Source organism: Sebastes fasciatus, chromosome 2, assembly GCF_043250625.1.
Source record: "Sebastes fasciatus isolate fSebFas1 chromosome 2, fSebFas1.pri, whole genome shotgun sequence".
Taxonomy (NCBI): domain Eukaryota; kingdom Metazoa; phylum Chordata; class Actinopteri; order Perciformes; family Sebastidae; genus Sebastes; species Sebastes fasciatus.
The window spans coordinates 21,863,756-21,889,051 of NC_133796.1; the positions used below are offsets into that span (position 1 = coordinate 21,863,756).

The 25,296-nt window shown below is 41.2% G+C and overlaps 2 protein-coding genes across 4 annotated transcripts; both read left to right on the forward strand.

The window, feature by feature from the left end:
• The first annotated feature begins 286 nt into the window (after positions 1-286).
• LOC141762033 (fibulin-7) lies at positions 287-6,944 on the forward strand. Its single transcript, XM_074625839.1, has 8 exons — positions 287-482; positions 2,569-2,728; positions 2,802-2,972; positions 3,516-3,641; positions 4,970-5,158; positions 5,249-5,386; positions 5,717-5,852; positions 6,038-6,944. The coding sequence occupies exons 1-8, from the start codon at positions 420-422 to the stop codon at positions 6,399-6,401; spliced, it is 1,347 nt and encodes a 448-aa protein (XP_074481940.1). The 5' UTR covers positions 287-419; the 3' UTR covers positions 6,402-6,944.
• Positions 6,945-10,947: 4,003 nt separating this feature from the next.
• On the forward strand, positions 10,948-25,206 carry kif7 (kinesin family member 7). 3 transcript variants are annotated; one of them, XM_074614217.1, is made up of 20 exons: positions 10,948-11,067; positions 13,518-13,910; positions 14,061-14,258; positions 14,385-14,784; positions 14,878-15,225; positions 16,858-17,050; positions 17,159-17,311; positions 17,497-17,655; positions 17,903-18,072; positions 18,885-19,003; positions 19,462-19,617; positions 19,718-19,923; positions 20,187-20,384; positions 21,668-21,793; positions 22,014-22,190; positions 22,271-22,486; positions 22,794-23,000; positions 23,281-23,479; positions 23,817-23,978; positions 24,465-25,206. In XM_074614217.1, the coding sequence occupies exons 2-20, from the start codon at positions 13,580-13,582 to the stop codon at positions 24,857-24,859; spliced, it is 4,113 nt and encodes a 1,370-aa protein (XP_074470318.1). In that variant the 5' UTR covers positions 10,948-11,067; positions 13,518-13,579; the 3' UTR covers positions 24,860-25,206. The 3 variants fall into 3 exon arrangements, with proteins under 3 accessions (XP_074470318.1, XP_074470332.1, XP_074470324.1); XM_074614231.1 differs by having other exon boundaries at positions 17,909-18,072; XM_074614223.1 differs by lacking the exon at positions 10,948-11,067 and adding an exon at positions 11,293-11,434.
• The last annotated feature ends 90 nt before the right edge of the window (positions 25,207-25,296 follow it).

Genomic DNA, 25,296 nt, shown 5'->3' on the forward strand with positions numbered 1-25,296 from the left:
TTGTTTATTGCTATAAACAAGCCTTAAACAGCATCAGAAAACGTTACAAACTAGTGATAGCAGGTTATAATCCTGACGATTATCTCTCACACATGATCCAGAACATCTTTTCCACTTTTCTTTCATCCACTTCTGTATAAACAAGATATAAACTAAGCTGCTTTGACCGGACAGGAAGTGCACACCAAGTTAAGTAAAGGGATAATAATGTGGTCACATTTTCTTAAAGACTCTTTTCCCTGATTGGCTCCTGAAGAGTAAACCCAGCATTCCTCTGCAGCAGCTTTTCCAACTGCCAACTGTGGTCACTCTCTCACCTGGAGTCCCTGCACGCATTCAAAGTTCACGCTGCCTGAGACTTGTAACACATTTTAGGACTGATCGAGTCGACTGCGTTTTGGATAGGGATCAGTGGAACCATGATTGCTGCGATTGTCATCACCTTGTTGTGTTTCTGCTCGCTCTATCCTACTTTTGGACAGGTGAGTGAATTCAGTGGCACAGACTAATGCAGTTGCATCGTTTCAGTTAGATAAATTGAAAGCCTTGACTCATGCTCACAAAGGCAGTGGATTAATTGATCACAATATGCCTCTTAATAACTATCATGCATTGAAAGGCAACCTTTCTCACTACTGTGAGTGTACTTGCTTGGCATCACATAGAAGATTTTTGCATGCAAGCTTCAGAAACATGACCCAGAGGAGCCAGTGAATGAATACACTCAATATAATCTATGCTGTGCTTCAATGCAATCCTGTTAATGTTTCCAAAAAGCTGCTGTCTGTGAATGATCTCTAGGCCTTTGCATGCTTGCCCGTGTGTTACTCAGAGATGTTTTATTGTGTTTATAAATGTCCATAAGAATGTGGATGGGATGGTTTTGGTCTTGTATATGTGTGTATGTATGTGTGAGAGTAAGTGTTTAAAGTTGCATTTCAGTTTTTCAAAATTGCTGCACATTAAATAATCTGACAAATCCGGTTAGATGTAATAGTACTGTACTGTCATCTTGAGCTCCAGTACTGCATGCCTCCTACACACTGTCACCCAGTTAACATGAAGCCATGTGAAATGTCGCTTAGCACAGGCAGAAAGAGGCCTTTGACGACTACACTATAAACACCAGCCACCCCGCCCGGCTGACTGAAGCCTCTCCAAACCCCAGTTCTGTCCAAATCAGAAAGGTGTTTTCAACCAATATTGACTCTTCTTACATAACCCTGGCTGGACGAAAACACTAATTGGTTGTCTGAAAACATGCATGGGAGGATGGGGTAGGAGGCGTAGAATGACGCTGTTGAATGGATAGAAAACAAGTCAGCACCACTCCCTCGCCCCTGCAGCCAATAGAAAGGGAGGTCGTAGCATATGTGATGTTTATGCTGAGGGCGTTTATACCCGACTGACTGACCCCGAACCTTAAATCCACCACATCATAAAGAGCAAGTTGCTGATTTCATCCCCTCTCCTAAAACGACACATGGCAGTTACATAACTTTATGATGATTTTAAACATCCACACGGGGTCACACCTTAAAAACCACATCACAAGGATATTAAACTTTCAGAGTGTTCCTGTGTTTATGACTGAGTTACAGTATGTAGCTTTGAGAGGAGGAGGTTCCTGCTTGCAAATGCTTACAGTGGCCAAACATACTCTGATCCTACTGCATTTACTCGCTCATATAACAGCCCAACCTCTGTACTGCACAGGTCTGCAAGGGCACTCCTTCTGCTGACTTTCGTTTGTTTATGTGCAGTGGAGCTGCACATTTTGTTTAGGGGCATGATTTTGTACTTTAATTAAACCATTTACTTGCACAATTGAGTAATAAAGCAATATATTTACTTTGGTAGGGTAACCTCAGGTAGCCATGTTTTAGGTGATGGCAAAATTCAGTATGCCTACAGTATGCACAAAGAAAAAAAACATGCAGGTGTGATTTATGTGTGGTAATCTGGTGGCTGAAATTTCAATCATTGTGCAAAGAAAGAAAGAAAGTGCAATGCGATTGAGTGTGATGAAAGGGAGAATGTGTGGTAACTATAGAAAGCTTTTTCTGGTACATTTCCTGGCTCAGACACTGTCAAAAAAGAAAAGAGCTTTTGTTTGTAACATTTTGAGTCTTGTGAATGAATGGAAAGTTCGTTCTCTGGCTAATTCATCAATGACATCACTGGCATGTGGTCCTGTGGTCTCTTTTTCATGTCGACAAATATTTATTTCTAAGTTACCTGAGCCAGAAGAGTAGCCTTTCTGTATTCATTAATTCAGCAAAACAGCATTCCTTTTCAAGAAAACTCATTAGAGATTTTAAAAGAAAGTTAAAGTGCTTCTGTGGCGTTCAAGATCCAAATAACAACACTATGTATTAGCGCAATACACTCTTAAATGCTCCTATGGCTAAAAAAAATCATAATCTTCTCATATCAAAGTCACTGAATTAAAGTACTTATAATTATCTTGCTACTCATTTGATACACTCTAATTGTTCTTGTGTAGTGAAGTGCAGCTTTGAAGAAGTTGTTGTGAAATATTAATCAATCCTCTCTGTTTTGCTCCAGGACTGTCCGAATAGACAGGAAATAACGGGCTCTCTGAAGCAGGTCCAGAAGCTTCTCTCAGCCCACGAAACCTCGTACTTGCAGAGTCTTCGCAACATGAAAAAGAAAATAAACCTGTTGCAGAGCAGCGCTGGGAAGCAGACCACAAGAGCCACCAACAGTAAGCAAAAACCCTCAAAGACTGATTCATTCAAATGTTATATGTTGAAATATATTTTTTAAAACACCTTCAGGTACCTGCCCAAAACTGGACGCGCCCATCAATGGACGGAAACTGGGCAAGTCACACGCCGTGGGCCATGAGGTTCACGTTCTGTGTGACCCCGGTTATGAACTTGTGGGATCAGAGAGCAGGATTTGTCAGGAGAGCCTGACCTGGAGCGGCCAGCAGCCTAACTGCCGAGGTGAGAGACCAGCGCTGATTGTCTGCTGCCTCACTGTGATGCTCACCTTCTCCGCTGCCTCCTCCTCTCCCACCAGTGTCTCTCCTCTTCTTCACCCTGACCATCACTCATCCTGTTATCTAACCCACTGATCACTTTTACATCCCTGTCATCGTCCTTTTGTGACTTCCCCCCTCTCCTGCTCTCTATTGCCATTCCTCTTTTTGAGCATTGTGCATGTCACCAACGTATTTCGATGTAGAGATACATTTCATGTGTGACCCATGATCATATTTCCTCTTTATGTACTCTGGTCGTTGTCCAGAGAGCTTATCAAATGCCGTGACATGCGATATTCCAACCTGTATGTTCTCTGACAGCTTGCTAACATTAACTCGTCTGCTCCATTGTCTCCTCATTCGCTCTCTAAGGTGCATATGCAATGACGTCCACGTCCTCTTATCTTCAAGCATCAAACATATTCGGTTGCATGTGTCCTTGTGTCTCCAGAAAGTTCAAATGGTGTCTGTCTTATTGTACCTTCCTGTCTGTCTTTTCCCTCAGACATCAATGAGTGTGCATCCTCTCCGTGCCTGAATGGTGGGACATGTGTGGATGAAGTGAACCAGTTCTCTTGTGTCTGTGCCAAAGGCTGGGCTGGAGCTACCTGTCAGAGCCCCGTGCCAACATGTAGGTATAACACTGTACATACTCAGACCATGCACGATCTGATATCGCGTCGTGCCTCAGACCACACACACACGTTGGAGTTGTAGTCTACTTCAGATACCTGCAGGGGTTTAGGTAAAGGGTTGCACCGAGTGTTTCGATACCTTAATATTAGAAGATAACAAATAAATATTTAACACACCACTTTACTGCAGAGCATATATTTCATAGGCTAGTATCTAAATCCTCCCAGTCTGCAAGAAGAGATTACATTGGTCAGTACCAGTAAAAGCCAGTGCTACATACCACAAAGTGGGTTTTATTCATTTCCAGCATAAAGTCCAAGACGATGCTGGTTGAGTGGCAGTCGCTGCTCCCTGATGTGGATGGTGGACTGTGAATCTCTGGAGCCCAGTTTGTTTTGTTTTTCTCTATTTAATTGATATTTCCACTAACATACTGTTTGTTACTGTAGGTCTGCTGCTCATTAGACAACGGCACACTCTGTGAGCTCTATTTATCCTACAATTCATCATGTCGCAATCATGACTAGACTCACTCTCTCGCTCGCTCACTCACTCACTCACAAATGATACCTAATGAGAGCTAGTATCTGAGGAGTTTCAAAGCTTTGCACCCATGGGCGCATGGTGACAAATCAAGTCAGACATAGAGACTATACAGTATATACCGACTATGATGCTGGACTCTTTGTGTATCAATATTTGAGCAAAAAAAATGTCTGATAATAACATATTGCCCTTTTTATACATATTAACGTACTATATACAAACATTTTGCCGGAAGAAATCCTTAAATTAGTTTTGTGAAGAATTTTGACAATAATAATGTACAGAGCATTTTACAGCTGAAAAATGTTATGTCAACACTTTTCGACACTAAGCATTGATGCAATTTATTTATTAGCCTAATTCTAGTAGAGACAAACTGTCTTTATTAAAAATTGCATGACATGACAGATGGTGTGAATAGATTAAGGCTGGTGCCAACATTTTCAGATAGGGATTTTGACTGATTTCCAGTGTACAATTAAAATAATAAAAAATAGACAAATAATTGTCCCAAACCCTAAAAAGATATATGTAAACAGCCCTCCTGTTAACAATCCCAACTGACTTACATGAATCATAAGAATATGGTTGTTGGATTTTGGAGGCTTTTTCATGACATGGGCTAATGTTGAATTTGAATTCAGCAGCTTCAAGTACTTATTTGGACTGAAAAAGGCAACTTTGAAATAACTGGAAATATTATAGCAGGGAATGAAAGCACAATCTACAGCTGCTTACTTTTCCTTACTTTTCCTCTGTCATGTCTTCCTCATTCAGTCTTTGTCACCATGACAAACACCTCCGCCGCCACCTCCCAAGCCACTGCAGCTGCTGCCTCTACACTGCCGGCTGCAACCACTGGGCCCTTTGTTCGTCCATCACGTTGCACTATAGTGCAGGGGACCACCCACTGTACCTGTGAGCCAGGATACACCATCTCTGGCAGGGACAGCAGCACCTGTACTGGTACGACTGATATCTGCGCTGTGACTAAACCACACAAACATTTATGTTTCCATGTGGTTAGTTAACTGTGTGCACGTTGTTCACTTTTAGATATAGATGAATGTGAGCTGTTCCATAATGGCCAGGCTGGGAGACTGTGTTTACATGCTTGTGTTAACACCCCTGGAGGCTACCGCTGTTCCTGTCCTGTCGGATACAATGTGACCCGCGATGGACGCAGCTGCAAAGGTATATTTTACTCTTTCTGTGTTTTGTTTTGCTATCACTTTTCATTTCAAAATCATCATTACATAACATATTCCACAAGATAGTTTCTGTAATGCCAAATATTTCTGATAAAACTCAACCATCAACACCTCTGGTCGAGGTGTCCCATTTTAATATACTTGCCATATACTAGTAAGTCTATTATGTTAAGGACAAAAGTTTATGTTAAGGACCTGCAAGTTTCATCAAAAATGACTCAAAGGATTGAGAATTGAATACAATACATATTGATATCCCTACTAATTTTTCTGTTTTTAGTAAAAGTCTTACTGTGTTGATGTTTCCTCTCAGACATTGATGAGTGTGGCACCAGACAAAACAACTGCACAAAGGACCAGATGTGCATTAATACGTACGGTGGTTTCCAGTGTGTCCGTGTGGACTGCCCCAAAATCCCTAATGCTACATATGTCAAGACGTCGCCTATGTGAGCATTATCCTTAATCATTTTTATGCATCCAAGACAAGTTCACTCCTCATTGTATAAATAATAATGATTTTTCATTTGAGATGCCAATAACAACTTAGATATGGGGATGAAATCCAAATAAAAACACGATTGACATCTAGATTGAACACCATTTCTCACTCTTGGATGAACTCTTTTTCCAGGCGTTGTGAACGTAACCCCTGTCCTGTGGACAACAAGGCATGTTCTCAGACCCCCAACTCCTTCTCCTACCATTACCTGGCTGTCGTGTCCAACCTGTCGGCTCCTCGTGTCATGTTCAGGGTCTCAGCATTACGTCCAATGGGCGACACGCTTCGCTTCTCCCTGCTGGGGGGAAGGCAAGCTCGGCGCCACTTCACAGTCCAGCGTTCAGACCGTGTGACGGGTCAGCTGATGCTGGCGAGCCCAGTGCAGGGCCCCGCCACGCTCGAGGCGGAAGTGGAGATGAGTGAGCTGGAGAAACGAGTCCAGCTGGGGAGGTACATCACCAAAGTCACCATGTTTGTTTCCCAGTATGATTTCTAGAAAGAGAGGGATGAAAGTGGAAACACGCTTAGAGCACAAAGGCCAAACAAAAGTCTGGTTTGGATTTAGCTAAGGACTCTATATTGGATGTGTGATAATCTAATGTATTGTGGTGTTAACGTGTTCTGTTGATAAAGGATGGATCAACACCTGTCTTGCACAGCTGGGTGCAATAAATGTTTTAGAATAAGGGTTCTTCAGGGGCATTGGTGATAAACTATAGAGATGCAAATTGAGTGATGTATCTTTTATTCCATTTGACTATAAGAACAAGAGTGCATGTAGGAGATATAAACGGTGAGTGACATGATGTAGATAACAGTAAAACAGCATTCAACTGGAGGAACTAGAAAATACTGTATGTCAACAGTTCGCCCTGAAAGAAAGTGCTATTTTTGTAAATGACAGTCCTGCTATGTTGACATTTATGTTATCTTATGTATACTGGACATGTAATCACGATGATCTTTTATATCATGTTTGTTTTCTGGTTTCAGTACAACTATAATACAATCATTAAAACACTATATAAACCCTTAAAAAGTTGAGTTTTGTATTTGCAAAAGCATAAAAGGTTACCCTCTGCAATATGCTATAAGAGGATATATATATATATATATATATATATAAGCAGTGATATATGTGAGCAGTGGTTGTTTGGGAAACACTTCAGTTCTCGCAGTACAGAGCGGTGCTGTTCAGCAGACAGACAGCCAAAGACAGGCTGCTCAAAGAGCCACTGTGTTCTTACAGTGCATGAATAACTTTAACTTTTAAATTTGCAAAACAAGTACACACTGAAAAATGCACATGCACCCTGCAAGTACGGTGCGTGTGATGATTTTCCCTTCATGAGTAGGTGTATATTTGGAAAAATCGTGGCGTTTTAGATGAATATGATGAAATGTGACACCTCTGTGCTGCACCAGCCATCTATCTACTCGTTGGCGTTATACAACGGTCTGAAAAAGAAACCCATCTGTAGGATAGTGAGGCGAAGTGTAAGTTCACTGGAGTCAAACAGGATGTCTTTAGTCGCAGAGGTGGCTCCATACTGTGGCTGAGACTCACTGAGGACACAGCTGAAGGAGGGCGGGGGGGGGCTTTGGCCACGGGATCCTAAAACGAGATTGCACGCTGAGTGAAGAAAAAAGATGCTTAGAGATAGGGAGGCAGACAGAGAGTGATGGCTGAATAGAGAGGGCTGAATAGAAGACGATTCACTCCAGCCAGCCACTGGCTGAGGGGTGCAGGCTCAATTAAAAACGGCTGTCTTTATTACCGCAGCAGAATAGACCTCTCACTGTTCCTCACTCCGTCGCTGCCTCTTCTGTTTTAATGGAAGAATAAGCAGAGGGAGAGGTGAATTGGGAGGCTGTCTTTAAGTCTCAGGGATCCACAAGAGGTGTTGATTCAGTATCCAAAGTTTGACCAGACTCCTTTTCTACTCCTGTCCCCCCATAAAACCCAAATACAACACCCCACTACTCATTATCCCTTCTGTGTGTTTTACTCTGCATTGCTTGTTGCTTGTACCACTTTTACACACATATATACAAACTGGGCTCTGAGAAAGTCTGCCTGTGGGAGCACCTGGTCTGAAATCTGGTGTTTTGTCTGTGCTGTTTTTACTTTTCACCCCTCACTGTCCTCTCTTTTCCTCCCCACCTTTACCTTATCATGTTACATCTCATCCTTCTTTTCCCACTCCTCCATTTCCACCACCCTTTCTCTGCTGCTCTCTCTCCAATGTGGCTGAGTCACACCGCACAGATAAAAAACCCTCCTAATGAGTGCTGGCAGTGTGTACGGAGACTGAAATCAATATCCTGATCTCAGTCTGGTTGTGAGGTACGGTCATAAGAAACCAGCACAGTCTCTTTGACAGCCCGCTGGGTCATCACTGGTACTTACTTTTGAAAGGGAATACCTCAGTCTCCTCTGAAGTTTGATGGGACAAAGGAGAGTATGACTGGGTCTGCTGAGGCTCCGGATAGTGCAGACAGGACTCCACAGTCAGTCTGGCTCTGGGCCATTTAATGTGGGCATGCAGGTGAGGGGAGGAAGGAAGGAGAGGGGATACCAGGCATGCCAACACTGCCCACAGTTGCTGTGGTCAGGGAAGCTAAACTCCCCTGTGCTGCAGGTCAGTACAGTACAGAGCAGACACGATATGAGTGTATAGAGTACCTCATTTTCCTGATCTGCTTGCGCACCAACCAAACACTGCTGTTTTCTTTTTCTCCCTGTCTGTAACCCTTCTCTCTTTCAGTGCATACTCAATTACTGGCCAGTCAAATATCAATAAGTATATTTATTGTTGTGTTTATGTCTTTGCAGAAGAAAACCTGGGAGCGTTCCAAATCACATACTTTTTCTTTTTACTTTTAGTACGTACTGCAGCTGCCCTTACAAAGTACGTACTGTAGCATACAGTATGCATATTGGGACATACTACTTAGTCATAACATTGCGCCTTAAACTTTGACCCTCTTGCTCATATATCCACTGTGCAGAAGATTGCGGGTCACAACAGCCAGAAAAGCATGCTGGCTTGCATTCTGCAAAATACGGCCAGATGTAGTAGAACATCCTGGTGTTTTTGGCATGCTGCATTTGACATACAGTACTATGGTAACTATGGTGTTACACCGCCCTCTGCTGCGCCCAGAGGATAAATGCTGCCTCTACTTTAAAACTGATTTGTTGGTTTTATCACTTTGGAGTGTATCATCTCAGTTTGTAACATGCACAGTGGAAAAAGACCAAAGTGCATTTGTAATTTATGGAAAGACTATATAAAGATTTTAAATTAAGTTACATTTCTATGGTGGGTTTATTTGTTAAGCACGTGGGGTCAGATCTCTAAGACTGATAGACTTATATTTGTTTGATACAGTTTGGCAAAATAAAAATGCTGCTGAGTATGTTGCATATATGAAGGGTAGGAAAAGCTTGAAGATGAAACATCACAGACAGAAACACGTGTTTTCATCTTCAAAGTGATGCAAAACTTTGATTCAGTCAACGCAATGAAGCCAAGAGAAGAAGGCATATCAAAGGTCCTTCCTTTCACACACAGCGAAGAATGCATCTGCTTTGTTCGTTTGTTGTTTGTGACTCAAAATGCCAATCACTTTATGGCTTTTTTGACCTACAGAAACACAGATATTTGCCTTCTAATAGGCTATAAGTGCTCCAATGTGAGTCTGATGGTGGTGCTAAAGAGGGTCGAAACTTCCTTGCATTTATATTTACAGATACATTTGGGACTTGTGATTTTATAAAGCAAATGATATGGAAAAGCAAAAAGGTAAAATGGCTCATTTCCTGTTTTTGCATCTTTGGTGCCAAATGTTTAATTCTTTTTAACATCACAGCCAAATGGTTTCCAACTATCAAAGATCTGCCGATAAGCAATAATAAAGGCATCTCAAAGAATTGCTTACTACAGTACAGTCAAAACCTAATAGGAAAGTGGTACTTTTTATGGTTTGGGCTGTAGGTCAAACAATGACTATTACTGAAGGCAGAATGCCGCATATCCTACACCAGACCTATTCAATTACTTTATTTAGACGGGAAAGATTTGAAAATAATAATAATAATCTAATAATACTTAGAAAAACAATAGGTTTCCTTGCACTTTCGTGCCAGGACGCCGTTGGGTCCTGGCACTTTTGTGCTCGGGCCCTAATAACTATATTTAGTTTTCTCTAGTGTACTTAATGAGTTTGTCTATAAGCTCATCTACTTAAAAATTGGTTTATAAACTATTGTAATTACGAACTGTAAATTGCATATATGAAAACAACCTTGAAAAAAGGGGAAAAATAAAGTATAAAAAAAATAAATAAAACAAAATAAAAATAAAGTTGTAAAAAAGGAGCCTTGTCAGGTTCAAATTTCCAATATGGGCAGAGGCCATCCGGTGACCCCTCACTAATCGTGAAGATTAGTAAAATAGTTTAGTAAACTAAATATACTAAACTATATTTAGTTTTCTCTAGTGTACTTAATGAGTTTGTCTTTAAGCTCATCTACTTAAAAATTGGTTTATAAACTATTGTAATTACGAACTGTAAATTGTATATATGAAAACAACCTTAAAGGGAAAAAATAAAGTACATAAAAAGATAATGCCTAGAAATATACACATTATTTTTGTTAAACAACTGGTCAGTCTGTTGAGGCTTCAATAACAATAGTACACAATTTTTCTACACATTTTCCATATGTGAAAAAATATGTATATATCTTATTTATTTATTTATATTAACTTTTTTAATTTATTTATTTTTAATTTATTTTTAAATGTATTAATTCATTATTAAATTGTATGTATTTATTTATTTCTGCCATGGTTTGCCCCCTATTTATTTCTCCAAACTTATTTATTTCTATATTATTTTCTTTATACATTTGGTTTTAGCTAGCTAGCATATAGACAATCTATAAAGAAAATGATACAGAAATAAATAGTATAATAACTGTGCAGCTTTAAATCATTAGTTTGTAACCTCTCATTGAGCTCCTCTCAGCCATGATGCTTTCTAAGAGACCACACCCAAAATTCATCCCTAACTTTCAGCTCCTCCTCCTCAACTTCCACAGAGAAAACCCTCCAGTGTTATCCTGGATCCATGGTGTAATATGCCACATTAAAGTGAGTAAGCTGTTAGCAGTTAAAGAGAACTCACTAACAATCACTGCAGCCTGTTTAATGTTATCCATCCTTAACTAAGATACTTTAACTTACTCTAGATAACATCCAGCCAGCCTCATCCTCATGTTATGATGTTGTTGTTCGGACTTCATAGCTAACTTTAGCTTAGCTGAAGTGATCTGGGGAGAAAAAGCGAGCAAAGTATCCAAAGAAACTAGATAATCTTCTTGTTATGGAAGATTTAGATAAAAAGCTGACACGTGTGTGTTTCTCATGGTAACGGTAACTAACGGTTTTACCTAGTTACACCATGGTAACCAAGTGGTAACGGTTAGCTAGCTTCACCTATCATGCTATCATGGTCAAAGTAAGTAACCTTACTTCATAGGACTATAGTGTTATGAAATGCTATCTATAATGATGGCGTTAGTGTTTTTACGTCAACATAAGTAGTTAAAGTTAATCATTTGTGCAGCTTTAGTCGAGTTTGATGTGACGTCATGTTGTCATCACTTTGCAGTTTGGCGTTAAATAAACGTAAAATAAGCAACGAGTCAAAAGTCGTTATCATAACGTTACTTGATATAAGGTGATCCTACATCCAGTGTTTTAGTGATCTAGGATTAACCATAACTGTTTAATATAATTAAGCGTACCAAAGATAGTTAGTTAGTGGGTTGTGTTTAAAGTCAAGTAACGTTAAGCAGAAGACGGGTTGCCAGGTCTGGACTGGCAACCCGTCATCCCACCTCTGTTAATAGTCTCAAAACACACAAAACTTAAATGTCTCATATTTATTTGTCAGTTATTTTCACTCCAGGATGTGTTGAGTTTGTTTTTTTAACTTGCCTTAGGTCTAAATATACATACAAACATCCCTATAAAGTGTAAACGTGCTCAACTGGGAGAGACATTGTATACTGTATTGCCATACTGTATTTATAGTATTTATATGTCTTTGTTTACATCAATGTGATGAAGTACCTTGATTTGTTTGGTTAGCCAAAGTCAGAAATTCCTTTCATGTTATTTTATCTACTAACAGTTTGTATTTCTCAGAATAATTACTATATCACAAATATACTGTATATAGATATTGCATTATTAAAGTATATCCATATCATCAGGGAATGAAATTAGCACCTGCCGAATACAGGGTAAATGTTGGTACAACTTTCAGGTCACCTGCCACCATGGCAGATAGCTTTTCCTTATATTAAGAAATGCCTAAATTAGATTAGTCAGGGATTAAGGTTTCGTGATATATTCCATATTTCTACTGTCTGCTACCACTAACTCAGTGTTTACTATTCTAAAGCGTTCTAGATAGATTTCAGAAGGGGCAGACAAAAAAACTGAGTGACCTGTTCAGTGACCTGCCACAATGGCAGGTGAGGAAAAAAATAATTTCAGACCCTGCATATCATCCTTTCCTACTGCGAGTGAAGTGTGTTGTACAATATGGCTTTAAAAGAACTACAATATATGTAACAATTTGCATGTATTAATTGCTTTGTATTGCCAGTGTGTGAACAGATTGTAATGTAACTTAAAAACTGAGACTTTCTCGGTTGCCTATAAGAGCCTGTAGACTGATTTCTATGTAAAGGACTCGGGACAGTTTTGCTTCGTAACGTTAGCTGATGAAGTAATTTGCAAATGGCAAGCTAGTTAGTATCATGGAGATTGGACATTACAGATAGTAACGGTGATATATGATTGTAATGTAATGTCATGTCACTGTTTTGGCCGATGCCAAGGATGATCGCTCACGCCTTCAGATTGCGAGCATGTGCGTGAGCAACAGGATGCTGACTGCAGTTCACTTAACGGTCACCGGTGTCATTAACAAGAAAGATTTTCTGAAAGTTACATATAGTACCTTTAAGGCAAAAAGCATTGCCTACCTTTTAAGGATGGCCCAAATGCTTTGAAGCTTCAAAGCTTCGACCATTGCCATGGTAATAGACCTCTAAATCAGTACTCGAATGCTTCATTTTTTGTTTTGTTTTTATATATAAGTATGTAATATTAAAGTATAAATCCCCAAATAGCCCATAAAATAAGGAATAATCCCACAACATTATTCATATTCAACATGAATTATTATTAGTTATCCTCAGATGGATATTGCTGTGTGTTGTGTGTAGAGGTGTGTACAGTATTGCAGCAGCGGCACTGAAAGGGGTAGATGGAGACAGGCAGACATGTCAGCCTCGCGAAGCTTTGAATACCTTTGAATATTTCCCACCAAAGCTTCAAAGCCCAAAAAATGGTATTCGGGACAGCCCTACTACCTGTACAAAAAATATGTTTGAGCTGCCAGGTCACCTCATTGCATCATCATGTGATCAATCATATTCTCACTGATGGCCATATTACATCCTTCAGCCAGATGATGTGAGATGTTGAAAAAACCTTAATTGATAGATGATTTCTGTCCCTTGTAGTGGCCCAAAGATGATCAATACGTAGCAGAGGAACACAGAGGAGCTCCAGCGGTGCCGCAGAAATGTCTCCCAAAGTGCCCAGCGGCCAAGGCAGAGGGGATTATTCTGCAGTGCAAGTCGCTGTTCGAGTGCGTCCCCTGCTGCCTAAAGAGCTCCTACACTGCCACGAGAGCTGCATCACCGTGGACTCGGAGCTGTGTCGTGTCACTCTGGGCCACGACCGACACTTTCTTTGCGACTACCTATTTGAAGAAACTTGCTGTCAAGATGATGTTTATTCATTATCTGTTCAGCCACTCATAGATGCCTTCTTTCAAGGGTTCAATGCTACAGTCTTTGCCTACGGGCAGACCGGCTCAGGCAAGACTTACACCGTTGGAGAAGCTAATATTTGTAAGTTATTTATCTGATCTTTTCTACCATTGTCTACTTCAGTTGCTGTCAGCGCAGTTTTCCTGTAATACAACTAAGTTTAAGATTTGGCCCTTTTGCATAAGACGATATCGAGCCAGTTGCATTAAATGATGTGTGTTTTAATTGTAGGTTCCTTTAGAGATGAGGAGCAGGGTATCATCCCCAGGGCTGTTGCAGATGTCTTCAAGCTGCTTGATGAAAATGACCTCACAGACTTTTCTGTCCGAGTCTCCTATCTGGAGGTCTACAAAGAGGAGTTCAAGGATTTATTGGAGGTGGAGACATCCAGCAAGGACATCCACATCCGGGAGGATAAAGGCAACATTGGTATGGATGGAATAGGCAGCCTAATTTGTCTTTAAGCATTGTGGTTGTGTTATGAAACGTTACCCAGCATTTGATTTGTGTATGTATTAATCTGCAGTTTACGTTTTTGTCTCTGTGACTTCTTAGTTCTGTGTGGCGTGAAGGAGTGCGAAGTGGAGGGTCTTGATGAGGTGTTGAGTTTACTGGAGTCAGGAAACACAGCCAGGCACACTGGTGCAACCCAGATGAATCCATACTCCAGCCGCTCACACACCATTTTTACTGTTTATATGGACCAGCGTCGGGGAAGCTCTCGTCTTTATGGGACGGCTGCAAATTCTGGACCACAAATGCTGTCTTCCAAGTTCCACTTTGTTGATCTTGCGGGGTCAGAGCGTATCTTGAAGACGGGGAACACTGGAGAGAGACTTAAAGAGAGTATCCAGATTAACAGCGGCCTTCTGGCTCTGGGAAATGTCATCGGGGCGCTGGGGGACCCTAAGAGGAAAGGCTCTCACATACCATACAGAGACTCTAAAATCACAAGGTATGTTTTAATAAACTCATGAGATACTTTAGCATAGCACTCTGGAGTAAAACGTTTCTTTGGTTTAATTCATATGATTCTTGTTTCTCATAGGATCCTAAAAGACTCTTTGGGAGGAAATTCAAAGACACTGATGATCGCCTGCATCAGCCCATCTTCCTCAGACTTTGATGAGAGCCTGAATACACTAAACTACGCCACAAGGGCCAGAAACATTCAGAACCGGGCGACGGTCAACTGCAAGCGTGAGCCAGATCGGGTGGAAGGGCTGGAGCAACAAATCAAGGCCCTTCGCAGAGCCCTCGAAAACCGCCAGCGCTCAGAGACCCGCATCATTTCTCACGCTGATCCGAACAGGAGGCCTCGACTTGGAGAGGGAGAGATCAGCAGACTGCAAGCCCAGAGCGCCCACTACAGGACGTGCACAGACACGGCGTACAGGTTAAAGCACATTGGTTGATCAAGTTAAATGTAGTCTCCATGCTTTTTAATTGTGCTGTAAGGGTGTAATGGCAAGTTTTGACTGCTACTATATTAGTAGGTATTCTGCATGTCCTTGACCAAAGAGTGGTAAGTTCATTTATGAATGAATGTGTATATTTATATTTATTTTTATTGGCGCAAAAAAACTAAATTGGCAGTACAACAATGATAAGAAAAACTAAGAAAACAAATACAGAGCTTGACAAAATACATAACAAACATAACAAAACCTAAAAAAAAGGATGAAATAATAGTCATAATAGTTCTAGTAACAACAGCTTAAATAAATACAAAATATAACAACAATAATAATAATAAATGTTTTTTATTTTTTATATTTATAAGCCATTGGTGCCCCATGCACAAGCTCATGATATATAAAAAAATATGAGATATTAAATTATGGCCATCATTGTTCTATTTTATTCCATACAGTCCAGGTATTCTTCTCTCTGACTCTATCGTTAATCCACTACCATAATATGAACTATCCTAATACCACGTGAGCCAAAATGAAATCCAATTGCTAGCGTAAATTTGCGAAATTTCACTCAGTTTATTGTTACTGTGTTGAATACTCAGCCGTGTAATAAGCGGGATAATGTACAGCTAGCGGGTCATTAGTGTGAAAGAATCCCCTTCAGGGCGATGAGAGACCCCTCCGCTTTGTGTCGGGAGCATCGGGATTCTTTCACAACAATGACCAGCTCGCTGTACATTATCCCTTACTTAAAGAATAGAAACACTGGTGTACTCCAGTGTCTGTTGAGCCAAAGCCTAATATACTGTAGTGTATATCTCTGTAATACAACTCTACTTCCATTAAAAAACTATTTAAAATTCATGAAAGCCATACCTTTGCAATGAGATATTTCTTCCTTGCAATCAACATTGCCGGTGTATTTTAGAGACAGTCAGATAATCTGTGACTGTATTTTTATGCCTCTGGGCTGGAGACAACCGCGGCCGGAGGCATTATGTTTTTGGGTTGTCCGTAAGTCTGTCCCGTCCACTCTTGCGATATCTCAGAAACACCTGGAGGGAATTTCTTCAAATTTGGCACGAACGTCCACTTGGACTGATTTGAGTTTGGTGGTCAAATGTCAAGGTCACTGTGACCTCACAAAACACATTTTTGGCCATAACTCAAGAATTCACATGCTAATAATGACAATTTTACACAAATGTGTATTAGAATCAAATGATGAAGTGATGACATTTTGGACAGACATGGATGTGAACTACAATTTGACTGATTGACGGTGGCATACAACCATGAAGCGGTCATTTTAGTTAATATTTGATTGAGCGCAGCTTACTGCTGAAAAGAAGTCAGTTGCCGGGGACACGTTTCTGTGTTTACTCTGGTTTGTTAGCTTGAGGAGCTGAAATGAATACACGACAAACTCTCTGGCAGACAGTGGAGTTTGTTGACATATAGGCAGGAGCATCTATATCAGACTTCATTCAGTGGAGTTTCTCTCATCCTGACTGTGCGATGTGTGTTTTGCTTAATTTTCATACATTTAGGTTTAAGGAGCATAAGTGCTTTCTTTTTTAAGTAATGTTCTATTTATTAATACATCGCAGGTTGCTGCGGGAGCTGCAGAGTGAAGGGGCTCTGACCGCAGAACAGAGTCTGAGAGTGAAGGAGTGGCTGTGCTCAGTGGAGGAGGAGCGGAGTGGACTGACCACAGCCTCAGGACCAGACAGCGGCATCGAGAACAGCTCCACTGAAGACAGTGTTGCGTTAAAGAGAGGAAGGCCTTCTGTGAGGAACCAGGTTTGTCTCTTTCACACTCCCAAGGAAATATTTAACAATGTTTTAGTCATATCTTTAGGGATCCGGCACTGAATTGTTCATAAATGTGTTATAAAATATATTACCCAGGATCCAGAGGCTGCGGAGGAGAGGTGGAGCCATGAGCACGGAGAGAAGGAGGATAGTATTGTCCTGCTTCAAGCACAGATCCAGCGGCTGGAGGGAGAGAACACAGACTTTTTAGCAGCCCTGGAGGACGCTATGGAGCAATACAAGCAGCAGGTGAGATTCTAATATTGTTTTCCATTACTGCAGTGTTTCACAGTCTAATCATGGCATGTCACATTCATCTATATTTAATGTGCGTGGTCACAGCAGGGTTAACCAAGCTGACCAAGCGGACCTGCTGCAATACTGATTTTTAACTTAGCTGACATGTTACTTTGAATGCTTTCCTTCTGTCTCAGAGTGATAAGCTGCAGGAGCAACAGGACTTGATAGTAGAGCTACAGTGTCTGCTGTCTACTCCAGGGCTGATGGGCCTGGGCCTTAACTTGAGACCGCGGCCTCACACGGCCCCTATAGGTACCATGCAACACGGTCAGAACGGAGGCACATACAGACAGGTAACGGATTCACAAGTTTATAAAGTGGTAAGAAATGGAGATGCACGCTTGTCAATGGGATGAGCATATACTAACATTGCAATGCATCATCTTATAAAAAAGGCCCACACACTGACAAAGAACTACAAACATCTCTTTAAGATGCACAATTTTACCACAGTTTACCAGAATATGTTGTAGCTTATTTGTTTGAGGACCTGTGGGCTCATGTGTGTGTGTGTGTGTGTGTGTGTGTGTGTGTCTGTAGTTACAGGTCAGTCCAGTAGGCTATCTTGGTAATGGGCCTTGTGGTGATCAGGACGGTAGCCTCTATGAGGAGGAGGAGGAGGAGGAGGAGGAGGAGATCCCAGAAGGGGCAGAAATGCAGGAGACGGAAGAAGAGGGCATTCATTCCCACCTCAGCCAAGAGAGACGCAAGTAAGTTGTGTTTATAGAAATCATAGCTTGCTGCTTATACTATTTAAATTGAGTGTTAATAAAATAAATAATGCACACATAAGAGACAGAGCACACATGCTCATGTTATGTGAAATGTATGTAATGTAATTAGGGATGTATGATATTGGATATTTGCCAATATCCAACATGCTGATAAATCCCAACTCATTTTGGCCGATACCGATATAAGCACTTTTTTTTTTTTACACCTAATTGCAGAGAACTTCAAGTCTCTCTTGTAGTGGAATTAACACATTATTATGCGTACTGTTATCAGGATGGTCCACTGGCAGATGCAGACATAATGCTTTTCAAAATGCACACATTCAGTGGGCAAAATAAGAAAACTACTTCAACTTAGATTACATGTAAAACAGGGCTCCAGGCTACGCTGCGAGGAGTGGTGCTGCTCTGAAGACTCGCACCTGTCATGGAACAGGACGCATTTCTTGGAGACATTGTAGTTTTTTAGCAAAAGGAAGGTCGGCGGTTCGATTCCAGGCTCCTCCAGTCCACATGTTGGAAGTGTCCTTGAGCAAGATACTGAATGCCAAACTGCTCCCAAAGGCTGTAAATGAATATTTGGATTAGATCCTGATGGGCAGGTTGGCACCTTGTATGACACCCTCCGCCATCAGTGTGTGAATGTGTGTGTGAATGGGTGAATGTTGACATGTAGTGTAAAGCGCTTTGAGTGGTCGGAAGACTAGAAAGGCGCTATATAAACGCAAGTCCATTTACCATTTACCATCATTGTGCATCCCTAAATGTAATGCTTATTATTCTGTCAGACACGTGAACCTGACCTGGACCAAGAGGGACATGCCGTCAGGAGGACTAGCAGTTGGTGGTAGAGGGCTCATATCTCTGCATGAGCCAGACCAGCACCCCTGTTTAGCCAGAAAAGCATGTAAGTCAAACAACCCAAGGTGCCCCTATGTGTTAGAAATAGATTTAGGAATATTGATTGGGCAAGTTAAAATACAAGTATCCTCTGGATTTATGCTGTTTATTGGGACTCTGTACCTGCTATTGAAATCATTTATGCACAAATCCAATTTCTGATTTTATTTAAACATGTTCACACATTGACAAACATTCACACAGTCAGGGTAACCTCAGGCTTTTAACATCTGTTCAATATGCTGTTGTTGCCTGGTTTTAGTCTACTCTCTGGTCCAAGCTTCACATTACACCCAATTTATACCCAAGTGTAGGGTGAGAGTCAAACAGGAAGTACCGATCTATGTCTGGACTTGAAGAAGATCACACATGAGTGCTTAAACCTTGGCCGTTGCCTTGAAGCTCTGTCCCCTCCCTCATGATAACCTGCTGACTTCCTGTGTATTCTCTCAAATCTCTGTGTAGCCCACTCCAGTACTGGTGAGACATCTGTTCATGAAAGTCTGAAAAGTTTTGAAGGAGTTTCAGAGTTGGGACTTCTTCAGGCACAGCAGAAGATCCGGGAGCTGTCTGTCACCATCCGTATGAAGGAAGAGCTCATCAAGGAGCTGGTCAAAACAGGTAGCAAATTCAAACTCAATACCCTTCCTTAGCTGCATCTTTTCCGAATAGAGGTTCTCTTCTGTGTTTTTATACATCAATTGTTTGGGTATTTTTTTAGGTAAGGATGCTCAGGCCCTGAACAGGCAGTACAGCCATAAGATCACGGCTCTGGAGAGTGAAGCTGTGCAGGCTCGACAGGAGATGCAGGAGGCCCAACGGCAGCTGCAGGATCTTGAGAGGCAAGAGAGAGAGATCAGCACGACGGACAAGAGCAGAGCACAGGAATGTCGCAGGAAGATAGCTGCTGCTCAGAGCAAAGTTCAGGTTTGACCGCCACATCTCTGTATTCATGTCCAATAACACATAGGCATCAGACAACTAGATATTTGGTGATGGTGATTTGTGTGGCATCTGAGAGAATATTTTTGTGCAGCTAAGATAGTATTTTCAACCCATGTTTGTTTCCCTGATGTGTAATTAACAACTAAACACTGTACTATTGTTTATTTATATTGTTATACATCAGACCTTTTGGAATCTGTGCTTTTGAACTTCTAAAAAAGAAAATGTGTATGGTTTCGTGTTAGGTTCTCAGTCAGCGCCAGAGGGATACCGCTCGTCTCGCTAACCTGCCTGCCCAGAGCGAACGTCGTGTGATTGAGCTGGAGCGAAGTGTTCAGAGTATGAGGCAGCAGCAGGAGCAGCTGCAAAGGCGGCTGCGCCAGGAGAGTCAGCAGAAACGACGTCTGGAGAGCGAGATGCAAAGAAGAACTCACAGAGTCAAGGTACCTCAGGCCAATACAGCAGAGTGGCAGCTCACCTACTTTCAATTTAGAAGGAGCACAGCTCTCCAGTATATATGCTGAGGTCCAACAGTCTCATCCAACTTGTATTCATTTAACTCCATTTAACAAATGAAAATCACAGATACAGACAGTCCATAATGTTATACAACTTAAACACTCATCATACAATTTTACCAAAACCAAAACATGAGCAAGAAATGTTGCAAAACAAACCTAAACCAAAAATTGTGTTTGAAAACATAAGGTATTGTGCTTTCAGAATCCGTAAAACAAGTGTATGTTGTCCAAATTATGTCTTATTACGAAGTATTTTAACAATAAAGTCATACAGAAATAAACTTTGTAAATATAAGAACAAGTTGTGATCAAAAGATCCGCGATCATTTTCTCGTCAGTCTAATATATCATGCTTGGTATCGCTGGAACCTAGAAATTCTGACCTTTCTAATGCACCTGAACACATCTTGACTCGAATCACTCACAGGCAACGGGGAAACAAAGCTGTCAAACTTCACATTTCATAGTCACACAGACATAAATCTACATTCTTGTCAAAGTATTTCACCAAGGAATATGTTATTTTTGCCCAAAATGGCAGATTTTAGTTACTTACACATCTGCAGTAATAATAAAACACCAGAGAGCCAGAATGATGGGCTGGGAGAGAAGCCCAGCACCATCTTGTGCCAAACTTCACCTCCAATTCCAGGCAACCTTTTGCTCGTAGTACTTTGATACAGCCACCAGATGGCGACAGACATTAACAATCCACTTACCATCTTCAGCTTGATGAGAGGAATCTGTGGTTACCTCATACAGCACTGTAGACACTTACATTCTCAATGCATCTGCTGTATAGCATGAATCTCTCCGGTCATATATGAATATTGATCAATATTACCCAGTCAGTTATCAGGAAAGCCACTCTGATCATAGCTGAGGTTTGCCAAGCCATAGATTTCTGGCTATAGTCTATATTGCTTCTGATCCTGAATGAGTAAATTCAGAACCAATCTAGTCTCAGTTTATTGCAAATTACATGTTTGTTTTTTCATGTGTGGGAAAAAGTCCATCTCGTCCACAATTTACTCTCCGATTGCTGAAGGAAAACATGTCTGGCGATGGTTTAAAGGAGAACATATCAGTATACTGTATGAGGGCCGAATGCATTTATTTGTTTAAGGCAGAGATAGTTTTGTTCTATACTAGTCCTGTAATTGACATTCATCATCCTTTCTTCCACCCCTCCATCCCCTCTGTAGGAACTCGAGATAAAGAATGAGCAGCAGCAAAAGATCCTGAGAATAAAGACCGAGGAGGTCGCTGCCTTCCAGAGGCAGAGACGCAGCGGCAGTAACGGCTCTGTCATCTCATTGGAAGAACAACAGGTGGGACAAGAATCTCAATCTCTCCTAACCTTGAATTCATAGAGAACAAACTGCCTTTCAACCCCAGAAGAAAATTAGTCATAGAATTGTTTGATTTTTAAGAATTTTGGTCAAGATGCCTGTAATTTTTCTTGTGGGGCTGTCACTCCCCATTTTGTGTGTCCGTGTCTCTATTTCTGCATGACGTGCGATCTCTTGTGTCTTGACTCCTTGTGAGCAGAAGATTGAGGAACAAAAGCGCTGGCTGGATGAGGAAATGGAGCGGGTACTGGGCCAGAGGAGAGAACTGGAAGATCTGGAAGGAGAGCTCACTAAACGAGAGCAAATCCTGGCCAAGAAAGAAGCCCTACTACAGGAACGCAGTGAACTGGAGACCAAGAGGCTCCGCTCCAGTCAGGTATTAACAACCACAAACAACTCCATTCAGGGACACAGAAAATAGCAAATGCTGAACATTTTTCTTCATCTTCCCTCCAGGCCCTGAGTAAAAACCTGGTGACGCTTACGGGGCGCATTGAGTCACTTGAGCAAGAGTTGAGTGAGAGGAATGGTCTTCTTCGCAGCAGCAGCGCGCAAGACTCACAACAGATTCGCCAAGAAATCTCCAACCTCCGTCAAGAGAAAGATTCACTGCTTAAACAAAGAGTGGAGCTGGACGATAAGCTGCGGCAGGGTAGCCTGCTCTCACCTGAGGTCAGATATTACTGTGGCGTTCAAGCAGCACGTATAGGATATGTTTTTGTGTTTTCATAGCACTGACAGCTGAACATATTTATAATTGTGTGGCAGAGAAAGATCAAATAATTTCAAAATAAGAGAGATATTGCTGTGCAACAAACCTGAATTAAGTACTTCTCATGGCGATAATAGTAAATATGACTAGAAAACATGTGGCAAGCAGTAACAATTTTTCACTGAAAGCTGTGATATCACCTGTTTGTGACTGAATGCTCATGTTTACATTTTCACTAAGTTCCTCTGTTCCCTCTGACATTTGCAGGAGGAGCGAACACTTTTCCAGTTGGACGAGGCAATCGAGGCTCTGGATGCAGCTATTGAGTACAAGAATGAGGCCATCACTCAGAGACAGAGACAGCTGAGGGCTTCTGCCAGTATGCTCTCCCAGTGGGAGATGAACCTTATGGCCAAACTCAGTTACCTGTCTGCCTCGGAGACCAGAGCTCTGCTGTGCAAGTACTTCGACAAGGTCTGTGCGACGCTCAACATGAGATTCAGCTTTTTTTTTTACCATGTTCTCACCTTCTTCAGCATTGCAAAATGCCATATGTACTACATTTTTGGTTACACTACACTAATGTGATTTAAATATCCATAACATTAAACGCCCATTAGTAATGGCAACACCTGTTCACTCTTTCATAAGAAAACTGAGCAAGGTGTCAGACTCCGCAGGGTAAGACTCTTTGTGTCTGAACTCAACAATAAAGTAAGTAATGTAAGCTGAAGAGTGTTGATGTTTCCTGCAGGTGGTGTGTCTGCGTGAGGAGGAGCGTAAGTTACAGCTCGCCCTGGCTGAGCTGGAAATGCAACTGGATGAGCAGCAGAAGCTGGTGCAGTGGTTGGAGAACGCCCTCGATCGCACACAGCTTGACACAGATCGCCGGCTCACACAACAGCAGAAGGAACATGAGAGGAGCGTTCAGCTCTTACTGCAGCAGTGTCGAGGTGCAGATCACATGGATTTTTTACTTTAAAAAAATATATATATAGATATGTTTTATCTCTACCTAAAAAAAAAAAGGATTGCCTGCATGTGTTTACGCGTTTGCACCTCTAAAAATATAAATATAAATCCCTCACTCTTTGGTCACTGGATATGTTTTAAATTTATAGGTAGAATAGAAATTGGATCAAAGTGAGGGTTTTGCCAAAAGTAAAGTTATTAACCATTTTAGTTCGCATGTCTTCTACATTTTATATAGTTTTTATTAAATTATTTTCATAATCATCTTATAAAAAATGTGTAGCATTCTCTCATGTATGTGTCCTCCCGCCCCCACAGAGCAAAAAGACGAGGGCCTGGCAGGAAGGCAGCGGCAGTATGAAGGATGGATCCATAATCTCAGCAAGGAGCTAAACCACTACAAGGCAGCAAATCTGGAACTAAGCAACAAACTGAGGGAGCTCTGTGGTTCAGTCGGCCAGCCAAAAGAACATGCTAAAGGTAGGAGTATTATTAGATCAACTAGATAACTAGTAACTAAAGCTGTCAGATACATGTTCTGAAGTAAATAATGCAAAAATGTCCCTCTGAAATAGTTGAGTGGAAGTAAAAAGTAGCTTAAAATGGAAATACTCAAACAAAGTACAAGTGCATTCAAATTGTACTTAAGTATATTGCTTGTGTAAATGTACTCAGTCACTTTGCACCACCGATGTTTAGCTTCAAACTATTATTTGCTTTGCCCTTGTTCATGCCTGAATGCTACTCCTTCATTTACACGCAAGTGTAGATCATCTGATATCTGACATCCTATTTCTTTGATCAGGTATTTGGCCCTCAGATCTCTCTCAACATTTGTTTTATATATTCAGTAAGCTTTGAGTAAGCTCCGAGTAGTGGCACTCAAGTCTGTTGGATAATAGTCACTGTTCAGAATAATGTTTTACGGCAGCTCTAACTGTCCTTTTGACATGTGTTGTCTTTCAGTTGTGGCATCTGATGGTAAACCAGCAGGCATTGGCAGCATGGAGAAGCTGAGCCGCTGTCCTGAAGACAGCCTAGGAGGCAGGGGGACAGGCCAGTCTGACAAACCTTCCAGGTCCAGGGAGGAAATGCGTGAACTGGTGAACACCCCTCTACCGTCCACATGGAGACGCTCCTCTCTCCCCACAGAGGAACCTGCTGTCATGGAGGAGTTCTGGCTTCAAGCAGCTGGGGACGTTCCTGTTAACCGTGTAGTTCAAACTGGTATGGGGTCCTGGGGCGGGCCAGCATCCCTGCCTGTGGTTAAGTCTCGCAGAGAGTCCCGTCGCTCCAGCCTCAGCATCGGACCACTGACTTCAAACAATGCATTAATTGATGTGCGGAAGAATCCTGTCTGAAAAGTATTGTACTAATTAAGACCATTCACATAGATTTTTGTTCTGTGGTTTCTGAAATACTTTGTCGCATTAACCGTCTTTAGTTTTTGTATTTCAGTTTTTTGTACTTGTATATAAAGTTTTTCAATGAACAAGGACACCCACTGATTTTTATATGAAGCACTTTCAAAAAAGTAAAGTTTATGTTTCCGTGTCATACAGTAATTGGTAGCTTTATGGTCTTGCCAACCATGAAAGTCAATATGAGGTGAATCATTTGCATCATTACAAAATGATGCTCTCTAATCATGTAGTATTTTTACACTCTACAGTATTTTATATTAAAATGTTTTTGCCTCTCACACTAATCTTGGTTGTGTTTTTTTTGTTTATATTAATTTCTTCCACAACTTGAGACACGAGAATGGGGAAATTATTTTTTCCGTTTGGTCTGTGAT